Here is a 20,113-nt window from a genome sequence, read left to right as displayed (position 1 = left end):
TTAATTTAAATTCATAGTAATAACAAATATAATAATTATATATATAATTAGATTATATAATAAATATAATAATTTAAATGTATATAAGACATTATTTTTATTTAATTTTTGTGATAAATTTTATTTATTTTTTACATAAATATAGATTTCGTTAAAAAAAATAAATTCATATTCCATAACTTTAACAATTTTAAATTATTAACTATAATTTTTCTAAATTCACACTTCAAAATTAATTTCTCAAATCTATGCATATTTCTGCTTATATTTGAGATTTTATTATACAAAATGTAGTATTATTACTATTAAAATAATGGTACCAAATTTTGTATATTTATATAATGTATCAATCAATTTTAAGCAAATTATCTTATTTATAATTTAAAAATCATTCCTTGTTTATTTTTTAACGGAATATGTATCTGTAATTTGATATAATTTAAGTATAATTTTTTAGTTAAAAATGCACTTCTATTTTCTATTTCATATATACGTATATACATATAAGTGTAATATATGGATATATACTATAATTTATGAATGCTTGCAATAATTAAATTTCGTGAATGCGTTGCTTTGTATTTCAAACCTTAATCAATATATTAGAAAACGTATACAGTATCTATATATCTTTTTTTTTTTGATGTATTAATGTTGTTAAAATATTTGGGTTTTTTTTTTTTTTTGACAAATCGTATTTAATATTTTAAAATATTTTTTATTTCGCTAATTATAGAGGCGCTAGTAGCCATGGGTTACAATAGGCAAGAAATCGAAACTTCGCTATCTCAAGTCCGATACGATGATGTGTTTGCCACCTACTTACTTTTAGGAAGAAAAAGCACTGATGTAAGTTAAAAAAAAAAAACAAAGATATTATAAAGATAATATTATAAGGTGATTGAATAAATTTATTTTTATCATTAGCCTGAAAGTGATGGATCTCGATCCGGCTCATCGCATTCTTTACGTAATATCACTGGAAATGATACCGGAACGAGTGGTGGAAATTCATCTGTACAAAGTCCTACACATCGTGGTGTTCACCGAAGTATATCGGCATCTAGTACTAAGCCAAGCAGACGTGCTTCTTCAGGTGCCGAAACAATACGTAAGAATAAATTTTTTTATGAATCTTCAAAAATCTCAATTAAAAGTATAAACTCAATATATAAAATTATAAACTCAATGATAAAAAAGGTGAACTATGAAAAACTTCGAACTGGAAGTAAACTATCACCTTTTGAGTTATTTAATTTATTTAATAAAACGTTTTAAGTATTAATATGTGTATAGTACAAAAAGTTTTACGCGTTTTTTATAACTAAATTGAACTAAAAATTATTGTTTATATAGTTTTTCGATCTTAATAAGGCTGAAAATAGTTTCTTATTTATGATAAGAATAATTTTATTTTTTAAATTTTCAAATGTTTATAAATTAATTTCATTTTATTTATTCATTTTAACGCACAATTATAGGATCAATATTAAAATTGTAATTATTTAAAATGTATGTATCATAAAAATGGTTTTTATTTTTTGTAGGTTCTGGCCCAAACACAGCTACAGCTCCCGGAGTAGGAGCAGTAGCCGTTGTGCCAACTAGTGTAACCAATTCAGGAACTTCGGCAGATCGTACTTCGATGTAAGAAATATATTTTTTTTACTATCTTTTAAATACAAATAAGTAATAAAAATTTAATATATTTACTTCAGAAGCAGCAACTTCAAACGTCAAAATACAATCGATTCAGCTACCATTAAAGAAAACACTGCAAGATTAGCTGCACAAAACCAAAGGCCTGCATCTGCAACACAAAAATTAATATCAGGAGATTCATGTAAGTCTTAACAATAAATGTTTTATTTCATGTATTTTATATTTGAATTATTATTTTTAGCTGTCAACAGCCCCGCGAAACCCCGTTCAGCAACTAAATACGATCCAACAAATGGAAAACATACTACAGAAAATAGCGGTATTATACCACGACGATCAACAAGGTTATATGAAAAGACTTCATCTACAGAAAAAACGAATGTTCTGCCTACAGAAGCAAAGTATGTATATTTTCTTGTTGTCTATACCTATATAATGTATGTTTAAATATTGTTACATTATATGTTTTAAAATACATTTTAGTTCTATCTATAATTTTTTTTTTTGCCAGGTGCTTTATGTTAAGGAAAAGAAAAAATTAATATATTTTAGTGTCAGATCGAAAATGATATTTGTATAATAGTTAAAATTTTAGACTCAAGACCGCAAAAAAAGAAATAGTTAAAATTAATTTCACATACAAAGAAGAGGAACTGGAAGTATTTTTATTTTATTATCAATAAATTATTTTTAATAATGCTTCAAAAAGAATTTTTTACTTTTATTACCACCAAATACATTTAAACGACTTTTACTTAAAAAAAAAATATTACGAAAAGAATCTAAATAATAACTCTTATCCGATATTTAGGCTCAAATATTTAGACTCATTGCACATTACATTTGGGTTTAATTTATAATATTTCTTCTAGAATTTTGCTATTGTAATGAAAATTAGTCCAAACTAATTTAATAATCAGATAATATTATATCCTTTAAAATAGATTTTAAGTATATTTTACTTACAAAAAACTTGTGTTATAAAATAAATATATCACAATATGTTTTTTATAATAAAAGCTACACTAAAGAATTTAATTTATGTATTTAGTTAAGTTAGTGCTTTTCGCTATAGTGTGTGCTAATCCTAATTCATACTGGCTTAATAATTCTTTCAAATTATTTTTCTATTGTTTTATGTTATTAATGAAGTACCCTATTAAATATGTTTTAAATTTTTATTAAATTAAACTAAAAGTAGTGGATCAACGGCATCCTCCGGAAAGGGGCATGTTAAAAGCGCCTCAGTTTCAAGTCCAGGCCAATCGACTGACGGAGGGGTCCTTGTTTCTCACGATCCTGTCGAAGCAAGGTATATAATTACTTCAAAATTCAAGCTAAAAAGTTTCTTGACGTTAAACGCATACATATTTTTTTATATTGTACATTGTCTCCCGCCTCTTTTAAAGCTTTTCTTGATTATTTTTTTTTTACAAATTCTTAAGTATTTTTTAACTAATTCTAAATCTTTTCATGCTGCGAAATAAATTGATTCATTCAATTTCATCTGCAATTTTTTATTTATTTCTCATAAATGATTTTACATATATTTTATATATATAAAGACAAGGTTTATGGGTTACTCGTGATTGAAATATAGTTTTAAGTAATAATTTTTACTATTTTTTCTCTTATATCTTAAGTAATCGTTCATTAGTTATAACATTTTGAAAGAATTATTGCTAAATTTAAACATTTCAATATGTAATATAAAACCATTACATAAAAACCATTTATAAGTAGGAAAAACACTTTATATGTTTTTGTCTCAATTTTTCAAAAATTAATTATTGCTTCTTTTTTTTACTTAATATAAAGGCTACAGTGTTATTTTATTACTTTTTAAATGTTATATTTTTAAAATTAATTAATTAATGATAATGATTTTTATATATTTTTAACATGGTTGTATATTATTAATATTCATATTTGATGTGAATTCATATGATTTTTATTTTTCATGAAATTATTAAATGAATAACAATAGAACACAAAGAAAATTAAATAATTAAAGTTGATAATTAAATAATTAAAATTTTTTTGAAAAGATTTAATTTTAATTAAATTAACAACTTTTATGTTTAAGAGAAAGAATATTCTTTGTATACGAGTAAAGGGGATTTGTATATAGAGGCTCAACTTCAAAAGTTACTTGAATTTTTAAGGTTTAGTTCTTGATCTGTTTCAGATGTTGCTATATAATAGCAACTTAATTAAATAAATTGTTGGTTTTATATACAGATGTTTCAATTATTGCCAAATATCAATAATAATAGACAACTTTAAAATTTTGATTGTTTGTGAAATTATTTGGTTAGATTCAGTAATAGAATAATAATCAATACCTTCATAAAATGGTTTAAAATTCATCCGATATAGTGCAGTTATTATAATTCTTGGCACAATTCTGCATATATTTTGCTTATATTATCAATAAATTTTATGTGTTTTTGCATTATATGTATTAGACCTGTAGTTTCATCTTGTTCTTAAAAATATTTATTAGTTACATTTTTTATCTGTATAGCAATCAATTCAATTTCAATTTTAAGATAAATGATTGGGCATTACCTTAATTTTTTCATTATATACTGTACATTTATGTTAAACAAAATCTCATTTAAAATTTATGTATCATATATAAATATATATATTTGCATGTGTTAATTTTTAAATTATTATAAATCATTATATTATAATTTTTCGTTTTCTTATATATTTTTTGTTCTCTTTCACCTATGTTACAATCATCTAAACAACTATAAATATGGAAAATTTTATTTACCAATTATGCAACACCCTACGAATTAACTATTGACTAAAAAAATAAAATAATCCAAACAATTTTAATCTGTTTAATGCTGCTGCGCCTCATTTAATGACAAACTTTGGACAAATGTCATTAAACCCTTTTGATGTTAATATTGGTGAGTCATAAATATATAAGGCATTTTTAAATAAGATTTATTCTCAAAGAATTATTAAATAAAATTAAATTAAATATAGTATTTATTATCGCTCGGTTTTAAAATTTGTTAGTAAGGTTAAGCTTAGTTTATTTAATAATTTTGTTAATCAATTCGGTTAACTAGTTTAAACATTTGTAATAATGTATTATTTAAATTTAGCTACACAAATTGTAATTATGATCTCATACTTTTTCCCATAAATTACAATATAAAAATCTTTAACAGTGTTTAATTAGCTATATTTCTTTTATCAACCTTGTAAATCATTGGTGCTATAAAATGATGTATGTATTAAAGTATTTATTCCTTGCACTTATAAACCAATGTATTTAATAATTAATTACATAGTTCATTAATATAATCCTTCATCCCTCAGTTGCTGTAATGTAATATATTTCTTTACCAGTTTTTAAAAATATTTGTAAATAAGCATCAGACATTATCCTATATGAAGAGAAAAATATATACGTATAACCTGTTTCACTTTTTTCATTATATGATTTGTCATTAACAAAATTTAGGTACTATTTCTAAATAATAATGACAACATAAAATAAATTTAAACATAATGGTATTCATTTACAAGGTTTTACTACATTTTAAAGCATTTACGCTTCTTTAAATAATTTCACAGCTTTCGTAAAATTCTCTCGAGTTTATAATTAGGAATATTAACCTCATACAATGGCAACACATTTGCTGTAGATCCTTTGATCTTACATTATGAGCAGTTTATATTAAATTTAATTCATCTCTTACATTACAATATGCTATTTAATATATATAAGGCAATATTTATTTGTTTTTCTTTTGACTTAAATTGAAATATAATTTTAAGTAAATTAATTATTATTATTTTATAATTTTTTTTTTTTTGTGTATTATTAGATTTATAAAAATTTAATTATTTGATTTTTCTGATAAAAAATATTAATTTGTTTATTTTTCCTATTTTTATTTCTTCTTCATTCTTCCATATTATTTGTTGATGTTCGTGATCTATCGTCATTATAACCGCAATTAAACGACAACCGCTTGCTGAATTGAATTAAATACGCTCTCAATATCGTTCTTATCGTTCTAATGCATGATGAAAACTTAAAAAATTGCTGATATATAAAACGTTTCATTCATTACACATCCACCAAACAATAATTTAATTTAATATATATTTTTCACAAATCGTTGCGCTATTTAAATTTTAACAAAACATGTGATATACGTTTTTGTGAATGTATCAATCTCATTTAACATTTAAGTTTTGTTTGGTGGATATAGAATGACTTCGGCTGTAAAATCAAGCAGGCATTTCCCAAGGAATGTACCATCAAGATCAACCTTTCACTCGGGTAAGTTTTCACAATTTATTCTATCCATGTATTTTAATTTCTAATAATTTTTAACTAGTTTTATATATTCTTAACTTGTATGTATATTTAAGACTTTATTCTCTACTATACTTAAGATATTTCGATTACTCGAAAAAAAACCTTTATTTCTGTTGTCATTTCATTTTGCATCCTTTACGTTAACATTAATTCATTATGAAATATTAGTTTATTATTATAACGAAATAAATGAGATCTTATGCAAAAAACAAATCTAATCTTATATTTAATTATGTTAGGAAACAAATTTTTTAAAGAACAAATATATAAATATTGAAAGATTAGGTTAGGCTGTGGTCTGCATATAAACTTATTAATTTCAAGAAAAGTGGCACACAATTGGTTATGCAAATTATCTATCAAAAACAAATTATAACTGTATTATTTATTTTATAACAATTAGTTATAATATGAAGACAGAAATTTTAAATAAAATTAATAGAAATACTTTCCCATTTTCCGACTATCAAGACAGATAATTTAACACATTATTATATATAACAATAAATAATGTAAAAAGCAGTAACAAATACCATTTGTTGCTGTTGAGTATTTAATTTTAAAAATTTTTTAAGCTTGCTAAATATATTTCTAAAAAAAATGTTTCTACAAAACCAACCTCTCAGACGTATACCTATAGAAAGCCAATTTATCAACCACTGACAGTTGAGTTATAATATAAACGTAAACTAGTTATCTTTTAGTTCTAAATACTGAAAGAAAATAAGATTTCAATATATATATTTTCAATAACACATCCGACAATTAAAATAAGTATTTTAGTATACGTGTGAAAAATATTAGAGCTACAATTCGAAATCCTACTTACGAACTTATAAAATTTAGTAGTTACAGATCAATGACATTTAACACCATTTCTGAGATGATTATAATAATAGTTAGAAAATAGTAGATAAGAGATAGATATGGATAAGACATTAATGAACAAAAGAAATAGATTTATAGTGTTAATTTTTTCTTGCCGATAGTGGCGTGTCTTTATGACGAAAGAAACTATTTAAAAGTTAGACGGTTTCGAATAGCAAAGAAAGAAAGGACAAAGGTAAAAATATGTTTAATTTATTGAAATTTGGCTGACCATACAACGCTGTTTCGAGTATTGCCAAGTACTCTTCATCAGTGGTCTTAGGAAATAATCGAATTTTTATTTAATTAGTTTATAGTTCGTATATAATTTAATTGGATTGCAAGTGCCAGGCTAAGAACTCGTGCCTGTCAAATTGGAAGCGATGACTAATCGTGTTTATCCACAAGTAGCCAAGGCTGCACACACTTTCAATGCTCAAGTTCCAGGTTTTGTTGTCACTTATTTTTATTTAATTAGTAACATCAACCAAAGCACTTGCCGTGCTTTAAATTAGAACAAGCTTTTAAACTACAGCTTTATTTGTAAACACAAGTTCAACGAATTGAAAGTTAATTTTTGAAGTTGCCTATTTTTTTATTTCAAAGCTATTCTTTTTTGTAGAGACATCTGTTATGCATATTTTTTACTTACTATATGTAAAGCGCCTTTTTAGGTGCAATTTTACAAAGACAGAATTTTACAAAAACATATTTTTATATTAGAAGTATGTATTGTGAGCGCAATGTTATGCCATCACTCAATGCGGCATTAAATTTAAAATAATTTTTAATTTAAAATAAAAATTTGATATTGATAGTAAATGAAAACAAAGTGGTCATGATCACTAGTTTTTCTGTACACCGTCACGTAAATCACATTAATATTGCTCGTTATCAAAATTTATGCCAAAATTAAACAAATTACTAATATGAAAAGTATTACTTTTAAAATAACTAAATAAGCAATTTAGATTTAGATTTATTTTGGATTTAGATTTGACTGATAAACGTACAAATGTCTACATAACATGGTCATAACATTAATAAGCAAACACAATGGTTTGACAATTGTCAATTTATATGGAGTACATTTTGCCATTTTAAATAAACATTAATTTACCTTATGGACTTATAGAGTCATTGGCCTAATTTGTTCAGAGATGCTGCATATAGTACGATAAAAATCCATAAGTAACGAATTTTTGTCCACTAATTAAATGGCGTTGATATACAAAAGTTTTGGCTTTAATAAGATAGTGACAACATAACACAATATATCACACTACGTACAGCACATATGTTATTGCAGAAAACATTCGATGAAGTAGTTTCCACGATCATCTGAACCGATCTTATCCGGTTTAGTTTCAATTAAAATATGTAAAGTAGTTGAATTTTAGTGAATTTCAATATTCTATACAATTTTTTCTATTCTGCTTAGTGCCGATATAATTTATTTTTTGAGATATCGTGGCTTAAAGATGCAAACTTTTTATATTGAAAACACAAACAATTGGCGCGTCGTTTTTTTGGTTTCTATATAAAAATAAAAAAATATTTATATTTTTATAGTAAAGGATATTTAAATGTCTAACTTAGGTCAGAATAAAAAAATATGCTAAACTGTTACTTACCTCAAACCTCAGTTTGTACCTTAATACAGCAATACTCCTGATGACGTCATTCGTCTGTTTAATTGTCTCGCAGAGCACTCGCATTCGAGCGTAATTCATTTGTATATCTATTCAATCAAACCTGGGTTTTTGTGATTAAACTTTTAGAATCACATTGTTAGTATTTCTATCTTCATGTTTGTCACAAATGATAATAATTTGACCAATTGCTTTTTTCCTTTCGACAGATAGTTTAACCGGTTTGTGACACAAAAACAATTTTATTATTAAAAACTATTATAATTTGATTACTTTATTAATTATATTAAGTTATATAAATGAAATTAAAACTTCTACTATTATATGTTATTATATATATTTTTTAATTTTTTGCAGTTTTCTTCAATTACTAAACTAATAAATATATATGTTTTTAATAATTTTAAATATAAATAATCCATTTAGTTATTTAAGTGATTTATTTTTTATTGTAATTTTTTTACTGTTTTCAACTGCATAAGTCACACAAAAAATTTTTTCATTATTTTAATTTTTTTAATTTTAGAATTTATATAAAAAAGTTATTCATATCTTGTTATGACTCAAGTAGAGTCAATTAATATATATATTAACTGAATATAAAAGTTAAAAATATAAAGGTTGAAAATTTTGATTCAGAACATGTGTTTGTATTTTAATTCACTTTCATTCCCGTTTAATTATTATCAGAATCTTTATGCACATTTTAAAACCCCCGAATTGAAATAAATGTATGAGGTCATAAATATTCCAATAATTTATAAATAAATAAATATTTCTGTTTTGAATTTCTTCTAAAATAATCTAAACCTTAAGAGAAACTATACCATAAAAATTACCTTTTCTAATTTTTTAACAAATTTATAAATTTTTATTAAATTATAATAATTAATAATTTTGAATATTTTGATAAAATATTTAATATTGCTATATAACTTTTTTTTTTTGCAATAGGTCAAACTAGAGCACGTAATAATGCTGCTTTAGAATATTCTGGAACTAGTGGGGCAACGGGCGATTCCCCCCATCCAGGCCGTATGAGCTTTTTCTCAAAACTTTCATCAAGATTTAGTAAACGGTATGTATACAATGTTAAAAAATTAAAGATATAATAAAAAAAAAAATTTGAGTTGTACTAAATATTAAAAAAAATTACAAGTATACTTGCCTTCTCTGTCAAATATAGCATTTTATTAAATTTCTGGCAAAACTGTGTTGCCTTCATTTCAGAACCGTTCTCTTAATATTTTTGTATAAACTTTAATATACAATTTATTATGGTATCCTTAAACATATTCCTTTGTTCGTTGTTTGATTTGCGTTAGTTCCAGGTAAAAATAACATGTTTATTTGCTTAACATATGAAATAAAAAAACCCCGTACGAAGGATCTGATTACTAAGTTCCTGCTCCGAGTGGTGACCCGTATTCGGTCGACTACACAGACGAATGGCTTTGTATCATAGGCCCGGTTCTGAACATATATATCTATGTTAATTTTTCAATTGCACGAAACAAATTTGTCTTAACTTCTATGACGTACTATAAATTTACAAATAATGTTCTATATTTAACTAAATTCTTTGAAGAAATTCTTGACACATTTACGAAAGTAATTAAGTTATATAGGGTGATTAAATCAGTGCTATATTGCTTTTAAACATCATTGCAGCTATTTTTTTCAGATTCATACAAAAATTGATAATTTGCTCAATTGAAATAGTAAAATTTATTACAAAAATAATAAATCTATTTCACGCATTACATAAAATATTAATGTTCTTAAGGTTGTACTCAAGTTATCCCAAGAACTTAAACTGAATATGTATTTCGTAGAATTTTTGCAGATTGAGCTTGAAAGCAATTTGAAACAGAATTTATTAATTATTATTACATAAATGATCTTTAGCGATGAACCTTATTGCTGCTCAACCCACATCCTGTGAAAAAACAGGCGTTTACATTTGTATGATTTATAATCTGGTTGGTTGCGACTGGGATAGATGAATTTACCAATATGCTATGCATTTTATGACACAGTTAATTTATTGAAAAAAAAGATCAAAATATATGTAGCTCTTTAATTTGATAACACTTTAGATTGGAAATATCATACTAAATGTAAATTGTCGTATTACTTAATGAAAAGTCAAAATAGCAGTTAATTAAAAACAAAATCGAAAAATAAAGTATGCTAGCTAACTGCACTAAAAACATTGTATAATTTGGATTTCATTTTTTCAACTTCCGCGGTTTTTTATAATTTACTATAGTTTCTTTTGCAACTGATTAATCATTCAAATTAATTTATGTTAACTATTAAGGAAATATAATTAATAATTGTAAGTTTATTCTATATAAACATTAAGATAAATTTGTTTCACTGTAAACACCGAAGTTTTAGTGCAATATCATGTTTATACTGTTGCGCTTAACTATCCATGGTCTCCCATTGCCTTTAAAATTAAACCAAATTTTGTAAATGCTTTTTATTTTAAAATGATATGAGAGTAAAATTTTCATACTGTCATATTTGTCATGAAGATATTTACTCAATAGGAACGTAATTACTTAACAGCAACTTATTTCATAAGGCAAATTGCTTTTTTTTTGTGTTCCATTCTCTTCTTTTGTATATAAAAATATTTCGACTTAGGACTTTAGTCAATTTCAAGAATAATTTCACTTAAAATACATAAAACTTAAAATGTTTCATTAAATTTTAAGATTAAAGTAAATATAAAGTTAATGAAAATTATGTTCCGTGTTTTTGCAAATTTAATGCGGACTTACCTAAGAAAAGGTATTATGTTTCAACCGCTTTACAACAACGAAATATGGTGAACACTCCTTACCATATTATTATATTTTAATGCTTAAATGATCTGTTAATCTGTTTCTTTTTTTTCATATTGCATTTAATACCGTTTAAATTTTTAAATTTGTAACATTTTATTCTCAAATTTCAGTAGATATAGAGAATTGTTCTATTATTATTATATTAATAGTTTTTTTAACATATTCGCTGTAGACGACTTACGAAATCTTAACTCTAAAAATAGTAGCAATTTTTTTAACAAACTTAATCGAATCGTACATATACTGGGTAATGTTATTTTTTAAATTCTTAGTAGTCAAATTTTTATCTTTCATTTTGGTTTAATAAAGGAACATAGTAAATGAGATATATGAGATAAATTTTATCTTAATTTGTAAAATGAACTCATACTCATATACAACATGTTATACAATATGATTTAATTATTATATTTTTTCGAAGCAAATTAACACTTATTATATATTATTTATTAAATTATTAGCAGTGATTACTTTAGAGTTTGTGTAGATAAGTAGATAATTTTTTTTTATTATAAATGTATTTCTGAAAATTTAATTAATTAAAATTTAATTAAAATTGTTAATATTAATACAACCAGTCAACTCTTAAAATATGTTTAACGATGTTTCCATTTTAATTGTAATCTATTTTTTTAGTGTAAGAGTCAAAGCACAAGGTGAATTGATATAAAATTGTAGATACAGTATATACAGAGATAAATGGATCATATATATAGATGTCCAAAGTAAGCATAAAATTTGTTCATGTTTTTAAAAGCTCTTTTTTACATATGTACGTTTATCATCTGGAGCGTTAGTGAGAATTTGGTTGTTTTATTTTTTTTTCCTGATTTTGACAACTCAAACTAAGCCAGCAGAGAAACTTTATTTTGTGTTTAAGAAATACAACTACAACAACAACAACAGACCATATTCTTTTACAAAAATCTATGTTGATGAAATATTCTTTTAAAAACTTTTTATGATTGGGCAGTTTCAAGCACAAAACTTTTATACTGCTTTTAACATCTATTATGGTTTAGTAATCTCTGATATATATTTATATCAACATAAAGATTCTCTAAAGTGTCCTTAAAATGAGAAAAGTTTTTTTTTACTTTTACATTATTCGAATTTTACTTAAGAATTGATACTCGTACGCTTTTAAAAAATCATAATATATCTAATTATGTGCTTTATCTTTGTGTTTATGTTTTTATATTCTCATCTTTAATAAAGTTTTTTTTATTAGTTTTTCTATAAATTGTGTAAATTTGGCAAAGGTTAAAAATTTATGTAGCTAAAATGATTGATATGGAAATAGTTTAATTTTTGACTCGTTGTCAGTCTTTCATCTCTATAAAACCTTAGCCAGAATTCACTCCTTGACCTTATTGAGCAAAAACCGAACAACAAATAATTTGTCTTGTTGCTTGCCGATTCGTTCTTCTTCAGATAATCTAAGATCGACAGAGATAATAATTGAAATTTTTTTTTTTCGAATAAAATGCTTAGCCCAACGCTTTTCTGACTGCAATAATTACACAATTAACTAAATTAACCTATATATAGTTAAGAATTTGCATTATATACTTTTATGTGTAGATATGTTATATTGTTTTATACTGCATGTAAATGCTAACAGAATTTTTTATGTTTGCCAAATTATTATTCAATAAAATTTTAATTAAAAATTAAATATTAACTCTAGTTTATAAGTTAACAAAACGAAAGTTAAAACATTACACAATGATTATGTTAATAATTTAATTTTTATATAGCCAAAAATACAAAATGTATCCAAGTGTAAAAATTACTTCCAAAATAAAATGGTCACTAGCGAAAAAAATATGAGAATATAAAAACGATTATTTACACAAAGATTTAGGGTATATCAAAATATAAATTTTTTTATTTAATACTTTTTTTGTTATAATTTTTTGTTTTTGTTTTTAAAGTCTTTTCTCTCCTTCTACGTTTAGGATTGTATTAGGCATATTTGTTATTTAATATATAATTTTCTCTTTCTATTAATTTTTTTTTTACAAATTTATTTTCCATTATTTTTAATCAGGGTGTAATAATTAATATTTCAAAAAGTAAAAAATGTGTTTTATACAATTATTTTTTTTTCTTTAATTTTAGGCCAAACCAGTAAATAAAACTTAAATGTTACCAATTAACGATTGCAATAAAGTTATATATCGAAAAGAAAGAGTAGATCGTGAATAAAGGAAAGAAAACTAACCGCTGCGATGTTTAAAATAAGAGAATGAGAGAATGAAAAATCACAAAACACTACTATCATATAAGACATTAAAATTAAAATAAACTGATTTCTGTAATATACATTTTAATATATTTTTGTATTTTTCTTTTATGACATACTCTAGAAATGTGGGTATTTTCAATTTTCGTTTTTATATAAAAGAATGCATTGTGACCATTTTATTTATGCAGTAATATTAAACATTTGTTTGTGAATAGAGCTTATACATATATATATATATTTATATATATATAATTTTAATATTATTTCATAATATATAAAAAATGGCAAATAATATTGTATTGTATACATGTAATAATTTTATATATATACATGTATATAAATATAAATATATATATGTATATATTTATTATTATGTACGGAAATGTACCTCTATGACGTACTACTTAGTATTAAATTTTTTTTATTTTTAGAAATATACTTTTATATATTTTTAAAGTATAATTATTATTTGCGACAAATATGGAATTTCTGTTCTCCCTTATATATTATATTAACATATTGTGTAAAATATATATTATATAATAAATGTGTAAATGTTATAAGTATTATATGTGCATTATATATTGCTTATATTATATATAATATTTATTATGAAAAAAAATATATATTATTATTTTCTTGTGATTAAGTTTCCGTTTAAAAGAATATTTCTGTTTCTTTAGAGACTAACCTAATTTATATATAAATATATATACATATATATATACATATATTTCGAATTGTATATTATTCCATTAAACAGTCTGATTAATGCAAAAAGAAAAAAATAAAATAAATGAAATTTATTGTTATTCAATAGTAGAATTAAGTGAAAAATGTGAAACTGTTAGTGAAATATTGTATTTAAGTGTTTTGTGATTTTGTATCGAAATGACTTAATTTCTGATATTTAAGGTTACAACGTAAAAGTAGAGAACAAGTTTTGTTGGAAAAGATCCTATTATACGTATTGTGCCCCTAGCAGTGAGCCAATTATAAGATGTCATTTATATCATGATATTTGATACGACAACTACACAGCACAAGCGAGATTTATTTTATTGTTAGTCTTATTTTTTAAAATCATTGTTTCGCTATATAAAAAAATTATAATAAAGTTTTAAAAAAATTCAAAAATAATAACTAACTTATTTCTAATAAATTTTATAGTTTTGGAAAAATTAACTGCATGTAGTTTAGTTATTAAACTGTATTTTATTTTCAATTTTTTATTTTAAAACTCTTAATATAAATTGAATGAAAAATTATTTTCTAAATAGTTTTATAGCTTATTATAGTTATACATTTAATTTCAACAAAATCGTTAAATTTATATATATTAATTTTTCTCTTATTTAATTACTTCTTAGTAGCAAGTAGTTACTTCTCAGTAAAATAAATATATTTTAATTATAGTTTTTTCTTAGTAGAATAAAATTATGTTTTATTCAGTGATTAAAAATGTTCGAGTACCTTAAAATGGATCAACCACTTCAGATATTTAAAGATCTATCGGAGTACATAAAAATGTTCCGGCTATTTAGATATGTTCGGGCTATTTGAAGATGTTCGAGGCATTCAAAGAAGTTCAAGTTACTTCATATTTCATAATTTTCCGGCAACGCTCGAACAAAATATGATTATATGATTACGAATATTTTTCAGCTGCTCCTTGTACTTGAACATCCAAACGCATGAAATCAAACAGCTTAAATAATATTTGAAACACTAGCCCTATTAGAAAACTAATCTTAAGCTTTATAATAGAATTAACATTTTATTTATAGCGGCAGATCTAAGAAACTTAAAAAGTAAACGTATATTAAGTTCATTTTTGTATATGTATGTTGTGTTTAATTTATCATTTAAAGTGTCATATACCATAATAAACTATAATATTATAGATAGTAGATTTTACATTTTATTTGTAGATGAAAATAAAATTCATTTATATATGTAAGTTGTTTTATTTCTCTATCACTCATATATAAAAAAATATTTAAACAAAATTTTTGTTGTTTCGTTTTGTTGCTATTATTAAAACTTGAATGTCCTTCAGAAACCTATTCATATCTTTCTATATTTTACTTCACTGTTAAGTACTTCGTACGGTTTTTTTTGTTAGTCTGAGCTATCTACATACAAAAGCTATGCTATCTTTTATTCATCGGTTTTTTAGTTTATATAATCTAAAACTAAACTTAACATAATTAAAATAGATTTTAAAAGAACTGAGTACCAAGTATATTTGAATATTTTATTTAAAAAAAAACATATTTTAGAAATGCATACATAGATATATATATAAATTTTAATCAATTGATCGAAATAAGATCTTTTCATGATAGTGGCTCTACAACGGAAGATACGGCTAAACCACGTGTATTACGTTTTACTTGGTCGATGAAAACAACATCACCTCTTATGCCCGATCAAATTATGCAAAAAATACGTGAGGTTTTGGATCAAAACAATTGCGATTATGAACAAAGAGAACGGTATGATTGTCTTTTATTCTACTTTTTTTTTATTTGCTTATAAATGTTTTTAATAAATATTGATTTTAATAGGTTTGTACTTTGGTGTGTTCATGGAGATCCTAACACAGATTCTTTAGTACAGTGGGAAATTGAAGTATGTAAACTACCGCGTTTATCACTTAATGGAGTACGATTTAAACGAATTTCAGGTAATTTTTTTATATGATCTTGTGTATCGCTACTGCAGATATATTGTAGAACAGTATGGTACTGCAAGTTTTATTTAAATTTATTTTTAAACGAAAACGTATACACTTAGAATTCAAGGTTGCCTCATTTTTTCTCAATTTTTTAATTCCCAAGAACATTGTGTCTTAAGAAACGGTATAGTGTTCATCCTGAAATAAAAGTCGTCTTTACAGACTATTATTAACCGTTTGCTGCTTCCAATATAGTTGTTCTTATATTTACTTGCTTTTTATATTGCAATGAATTACAACAACTAAAATGGAAACTGTCTAACGAGTTTGCAGGTCAACTATATAAGATTATTTTCAGTAACGACTTTTTTTGAGAAAGGAAAAGGCAAATACTACCTACTCTATGACTGCCCGTCACTCTTCAAAAAGTATATAGCTGCGCTTATTTAAATCTAAAAAGTGCTTAAAGCTTCATGACATATAATAAAACATTCGTTACATAAGATAAAACATATTTTTAGTATACCACAACATAGACATAGTTTATTTGTGTAACAAACTACATAACAATCCCCTATATATATTAGTACACAATAAATTATTCAAATATGTCGAGTTATAATACGCTTTTATTTAACTCTACATATTCTTTTTGGAATATTTATTGTGATCATTTTGTAATTATATCTATCAAATAACTAACTCATAACAATCTTTCTATAAACCATCGTTCCGAAACAGTACAAATGGCTTTCAAATCAGTCGAACCGAATTAAATATCCACATGTTGTTTTTTGTTGTTGTGGGTATAACATCGACCTGCATTAATTGATCTTATTAGTAAAGATGAATGCTACATGTTCGTCTGAAGTTACGAGTGGCAGCGAAACTAGAGGTGACCGCTCTTGGAACTCAGGAAATAGAATTCACATACTGTAAAGAATTATATAGTATACGTAAATCCCTTCAAATTGCATTTATTGATCTTCTCTTCGTATTATAAAATCATAGATTATTACCGTAACGAATACAACATTAGTTATGTTCGAATACAGGTAAGAGCATATTAGTGTTTATATCGATAACCCTGCAAGGATCTGCTAGCTGAGTTCCTTTTTTGAGTACATCTGTTTTCTTATCTAAATGCATATGCAATACGAGTTACCATAACTTTTGACCATTTAACAAGATATTAATAGCTCATCATAAAAATGTTAAGCAATAATTTTTTTATCTTATCCAATATTTTATCAATCAATTTATTTGCGAACAAATATTTAAATAATTTAATATATATTTACAGGTACCAGCATAGGATTTAAAAATATTGCTTCGCGTATAGCATTTGATCTTAGACTGTGACTTCATCCTTACAAATGCAACAGTTCCGCCGATACCTTAAAGAACAACAACGAGGTCAGTAGATATAAAAATTTGGAACCTGCGTCAACTATCTCCACTGCCGACACGACCACCGATATCAATGCGAATAAAAAGCCGATTGGCTTATGTTAAATTTTTTCTCGAATACGTAGCATCAATTTGGTGAAAGGCAGTTACATTAGATTTACACATTCTTAAAAAAAAAAAATTTAAAAATAAAGTATCAAAAATAAGAGCTTGTACTAAAGCGGAAAAAATTTTATTATCGAACAAATAAAAAATATAACAAAGGCGGAATAAAAAATAATAATTATAATTCTGTTATTTTCAATTATTACGAACCCAAAATAATACTGTCTACTTCAATTAATAAAATTTTTATTTCAATTATAGAAAAACACAAAATAAAATATTTTTGCTTTTAACAAAATTGAAATTAATTTTTTCAAATAGTTAAAATAAACAAAAAAATATAAAAAGATAAATAATACATAAAAATTACTAATATAAATGCAAAATAAAAAAAATCGTACAAAATATATGTATTCCCTATATATTAATGTATGCAGATACATATTTATGAATTAAAAAAAAAATTGAAAAATTAATAATTATTAATATAAATTAATCAGTTTTAATAAGTGTAATAAAATGTTGATAATTTATATAAGCATGCAACAATGATATTTATACTTTAAAGCAAACTAAAATTATGTTTTAATATAAAATTTATTATAATTTGATCACTTTGGAAAATAGCACTTATAGAGAAATAATATGGTAGAGAGGTTATAATAATATGATAAAATATAAACAGAAGTAAATAATATATATTAAATTCGAAGAACGAATTTTATAAAAATTACAAATAAAATAACAGATGTATAAAAAAATAATATACAAATAAATATTAAATATATAATCAATAACAAAAAATATTTTAACATAATATATATAAATTAAAATAAGTTATTATCCTATTTATAATAATAAATGAAATATAAAATAACACGAATAATAAATAAATAATAATAATAATATCATTATAATTAATTTATATTTAATAAAATAAAATAATAAAGTCAGTACAATTAATTAATATTAATATATAAACTAAATTAATTAAATATTAAAGTATCAAAATAACTAATTTATGTTGAATAAAAAATGAAATAATAATAGAATAAATATAAATAATTAATAAATATTTAAAAAAATTCAACACAATAAATTAATGTTAAATTAATGATATAATAAAAAAAGTACATAATATGATCAATAAAATTAATTTGTATTTGAAAAAAATTAAAAATAATAAGATCAGTACAACAAATTTATATTAAAAAAATGTAACTTTAACAAAACATAAAAAATGTGCATTAGAACCATAGCTTCAGTGGCGACAAAACAATTAATTAATTATTTAATTTGAAAATTGGAAAAGATATTACTATTATAAGTATATATAATGAATGAAAAGAGAAAATTTACTGTTGCGCACAACAACGCTTTAAACTGTTAATATATTTGAATTAATAATAATATTTGAAGTTTTTAATTTATGACTTTAAATTCTTATTAAATAGTTTTTTCAATATTATTTAAAAATGCTACATATTTTATAGTATTTAAATCTCATTACTCATGATAAGAAAACAATAAATAAAAGTAAAACAAGATGTAAAATGAAGTATACACAATTTTAAAATAAATGTCATATGTCTCAAATGAATAACAAAAACAAAAAAAAAAAGAAAAAAACGTTAAATTTTGAACAAAATACATTAAAATTTTTATCATATAACATATAACATATAAAAATTAAGAAATTAATAAGTTCATACACACATAATATTTGCTTAAAAATTTTTCAAAAAATCATTTATAAAAAAGAGAAATCTATATATTACATATAAATAAAGTAATTCAATACATACTCACACCACTTAACCATACATTATTTCATACTTAATACAATATTGAAACACAGCAAGCATTGTTAAAGAACCATTAGTATAATCATTTGAATATAAAATCGACAACGTATCGTAATAAAAATATATATAAAAAATATAAACAAAAACATTTTTTTTTTAATATTCCAGCAGAAAATATATTTATAGAGTTTATTAACTAATATTAAAAAATATAGAGCACACAGAGAGTACTCAGGGATCAAACCCATCTTTAACGCAATGAATTTTGTAAGAACACAAACTATATTTTATAACATTTATATAAAAAAAAACTTCAAAGGTTTTAATTATTTTTTTAACATAGCCATTGATGGGCACTAACACATGAGCCACAACCATAACAAAAGTCATTATAGAGCAGTCCCAGACTCATAGTATAAGTTCCTAGTACGCAGTAACCCATCAGCAACGCTACCATAATGCTGAG

The 20,113-nt window shown here is 23.6% G+C and overlaps 1 protein-coding gene across 23 annotated transcripts in view; it reads left to right on the top strand.

Moving 5' to 3' along the window:
- Window positions 1-17,975, top strand: part of LOC119680103 (MAP/microtubule affinity-regulating kinase 3) — a 48,728-nt gene extending 30,753 nt beyond the window's left edge. For 7 of the 23 annotated variants that reach the window (XM_038092770.1, XM_038092771.1, XM_038092765.1 and 4 more), the window contains 11 exons: window positions 737-849; window positions 928-1,111; window positions 1,548-1,647; window positions 1,719-1,843; window positions 1,904-2,063; window positions 2,861-2,974; window positions 5,910-5,980; window positions 9,493-9,616; window positions 15,981-16,145; window positions 16,218-16,336; window positions 17,631-17,975. In XM_038092770.1, coding sequence (XP_037948698.1) covers window positions 737-849; window positions 928-1,111; window positions 1,548-1,647; window positions 1,719-1,843; window positions 1,904-2,063; window positions 2,861-2,974; window positions 5,910-5,980; window positions 9,493-9,616; window positions 15,981-16,145; window positions 16,218-16,336; window positions 17,631-17,689 — 1,334 coding nt within the window. In that variant the 3' untranslated portion in view covers window positions 17,690-17,975. Of the gene's footprint in view, window positions 1-736; window positions 850-927; window positions 1,112-1,547; window positions 1,648-1,718; window positions 1,844-1,903; window positions 2,064-2,173; window positions 2,316-2,860; window positions 2,975-5,909; window positions 5,981-9,492; window positions 9,617-12,032; window positions 12,135-13,520; window positions 13,733-15,980; window positions 16,146-16,217; window positions 16,337-17,630 lie in introns of those variants that run through there. The other 16 variants (XM_038092776.1, XM_038092757.1, XM_038092774.1 and 13 more) reach the window with 13 other exon arrangements.
- Window positions 17,976-20,113: the final 2,138 nt, after the last annotated feature.

Source organism: Teleopsis dalmanni, chromosome 2 (assembly GCF_002237135.1).
Source record: "Teleopsis dalmanni isolate 2A chromosome 2, ASM223713v2, whole genome shotgun sequence".
Taxonomy (NCBI): Eukaryota; Metazoa; Arthropoda; class Insecta; order Diptera; family Diopsidae; genus Teleopsis; species Teleopsis dalmanni.
Note: the sequence above shows the minus strand (reverse complement) of the source record. Positions and strands in the feature narration are given on the sequence as shown.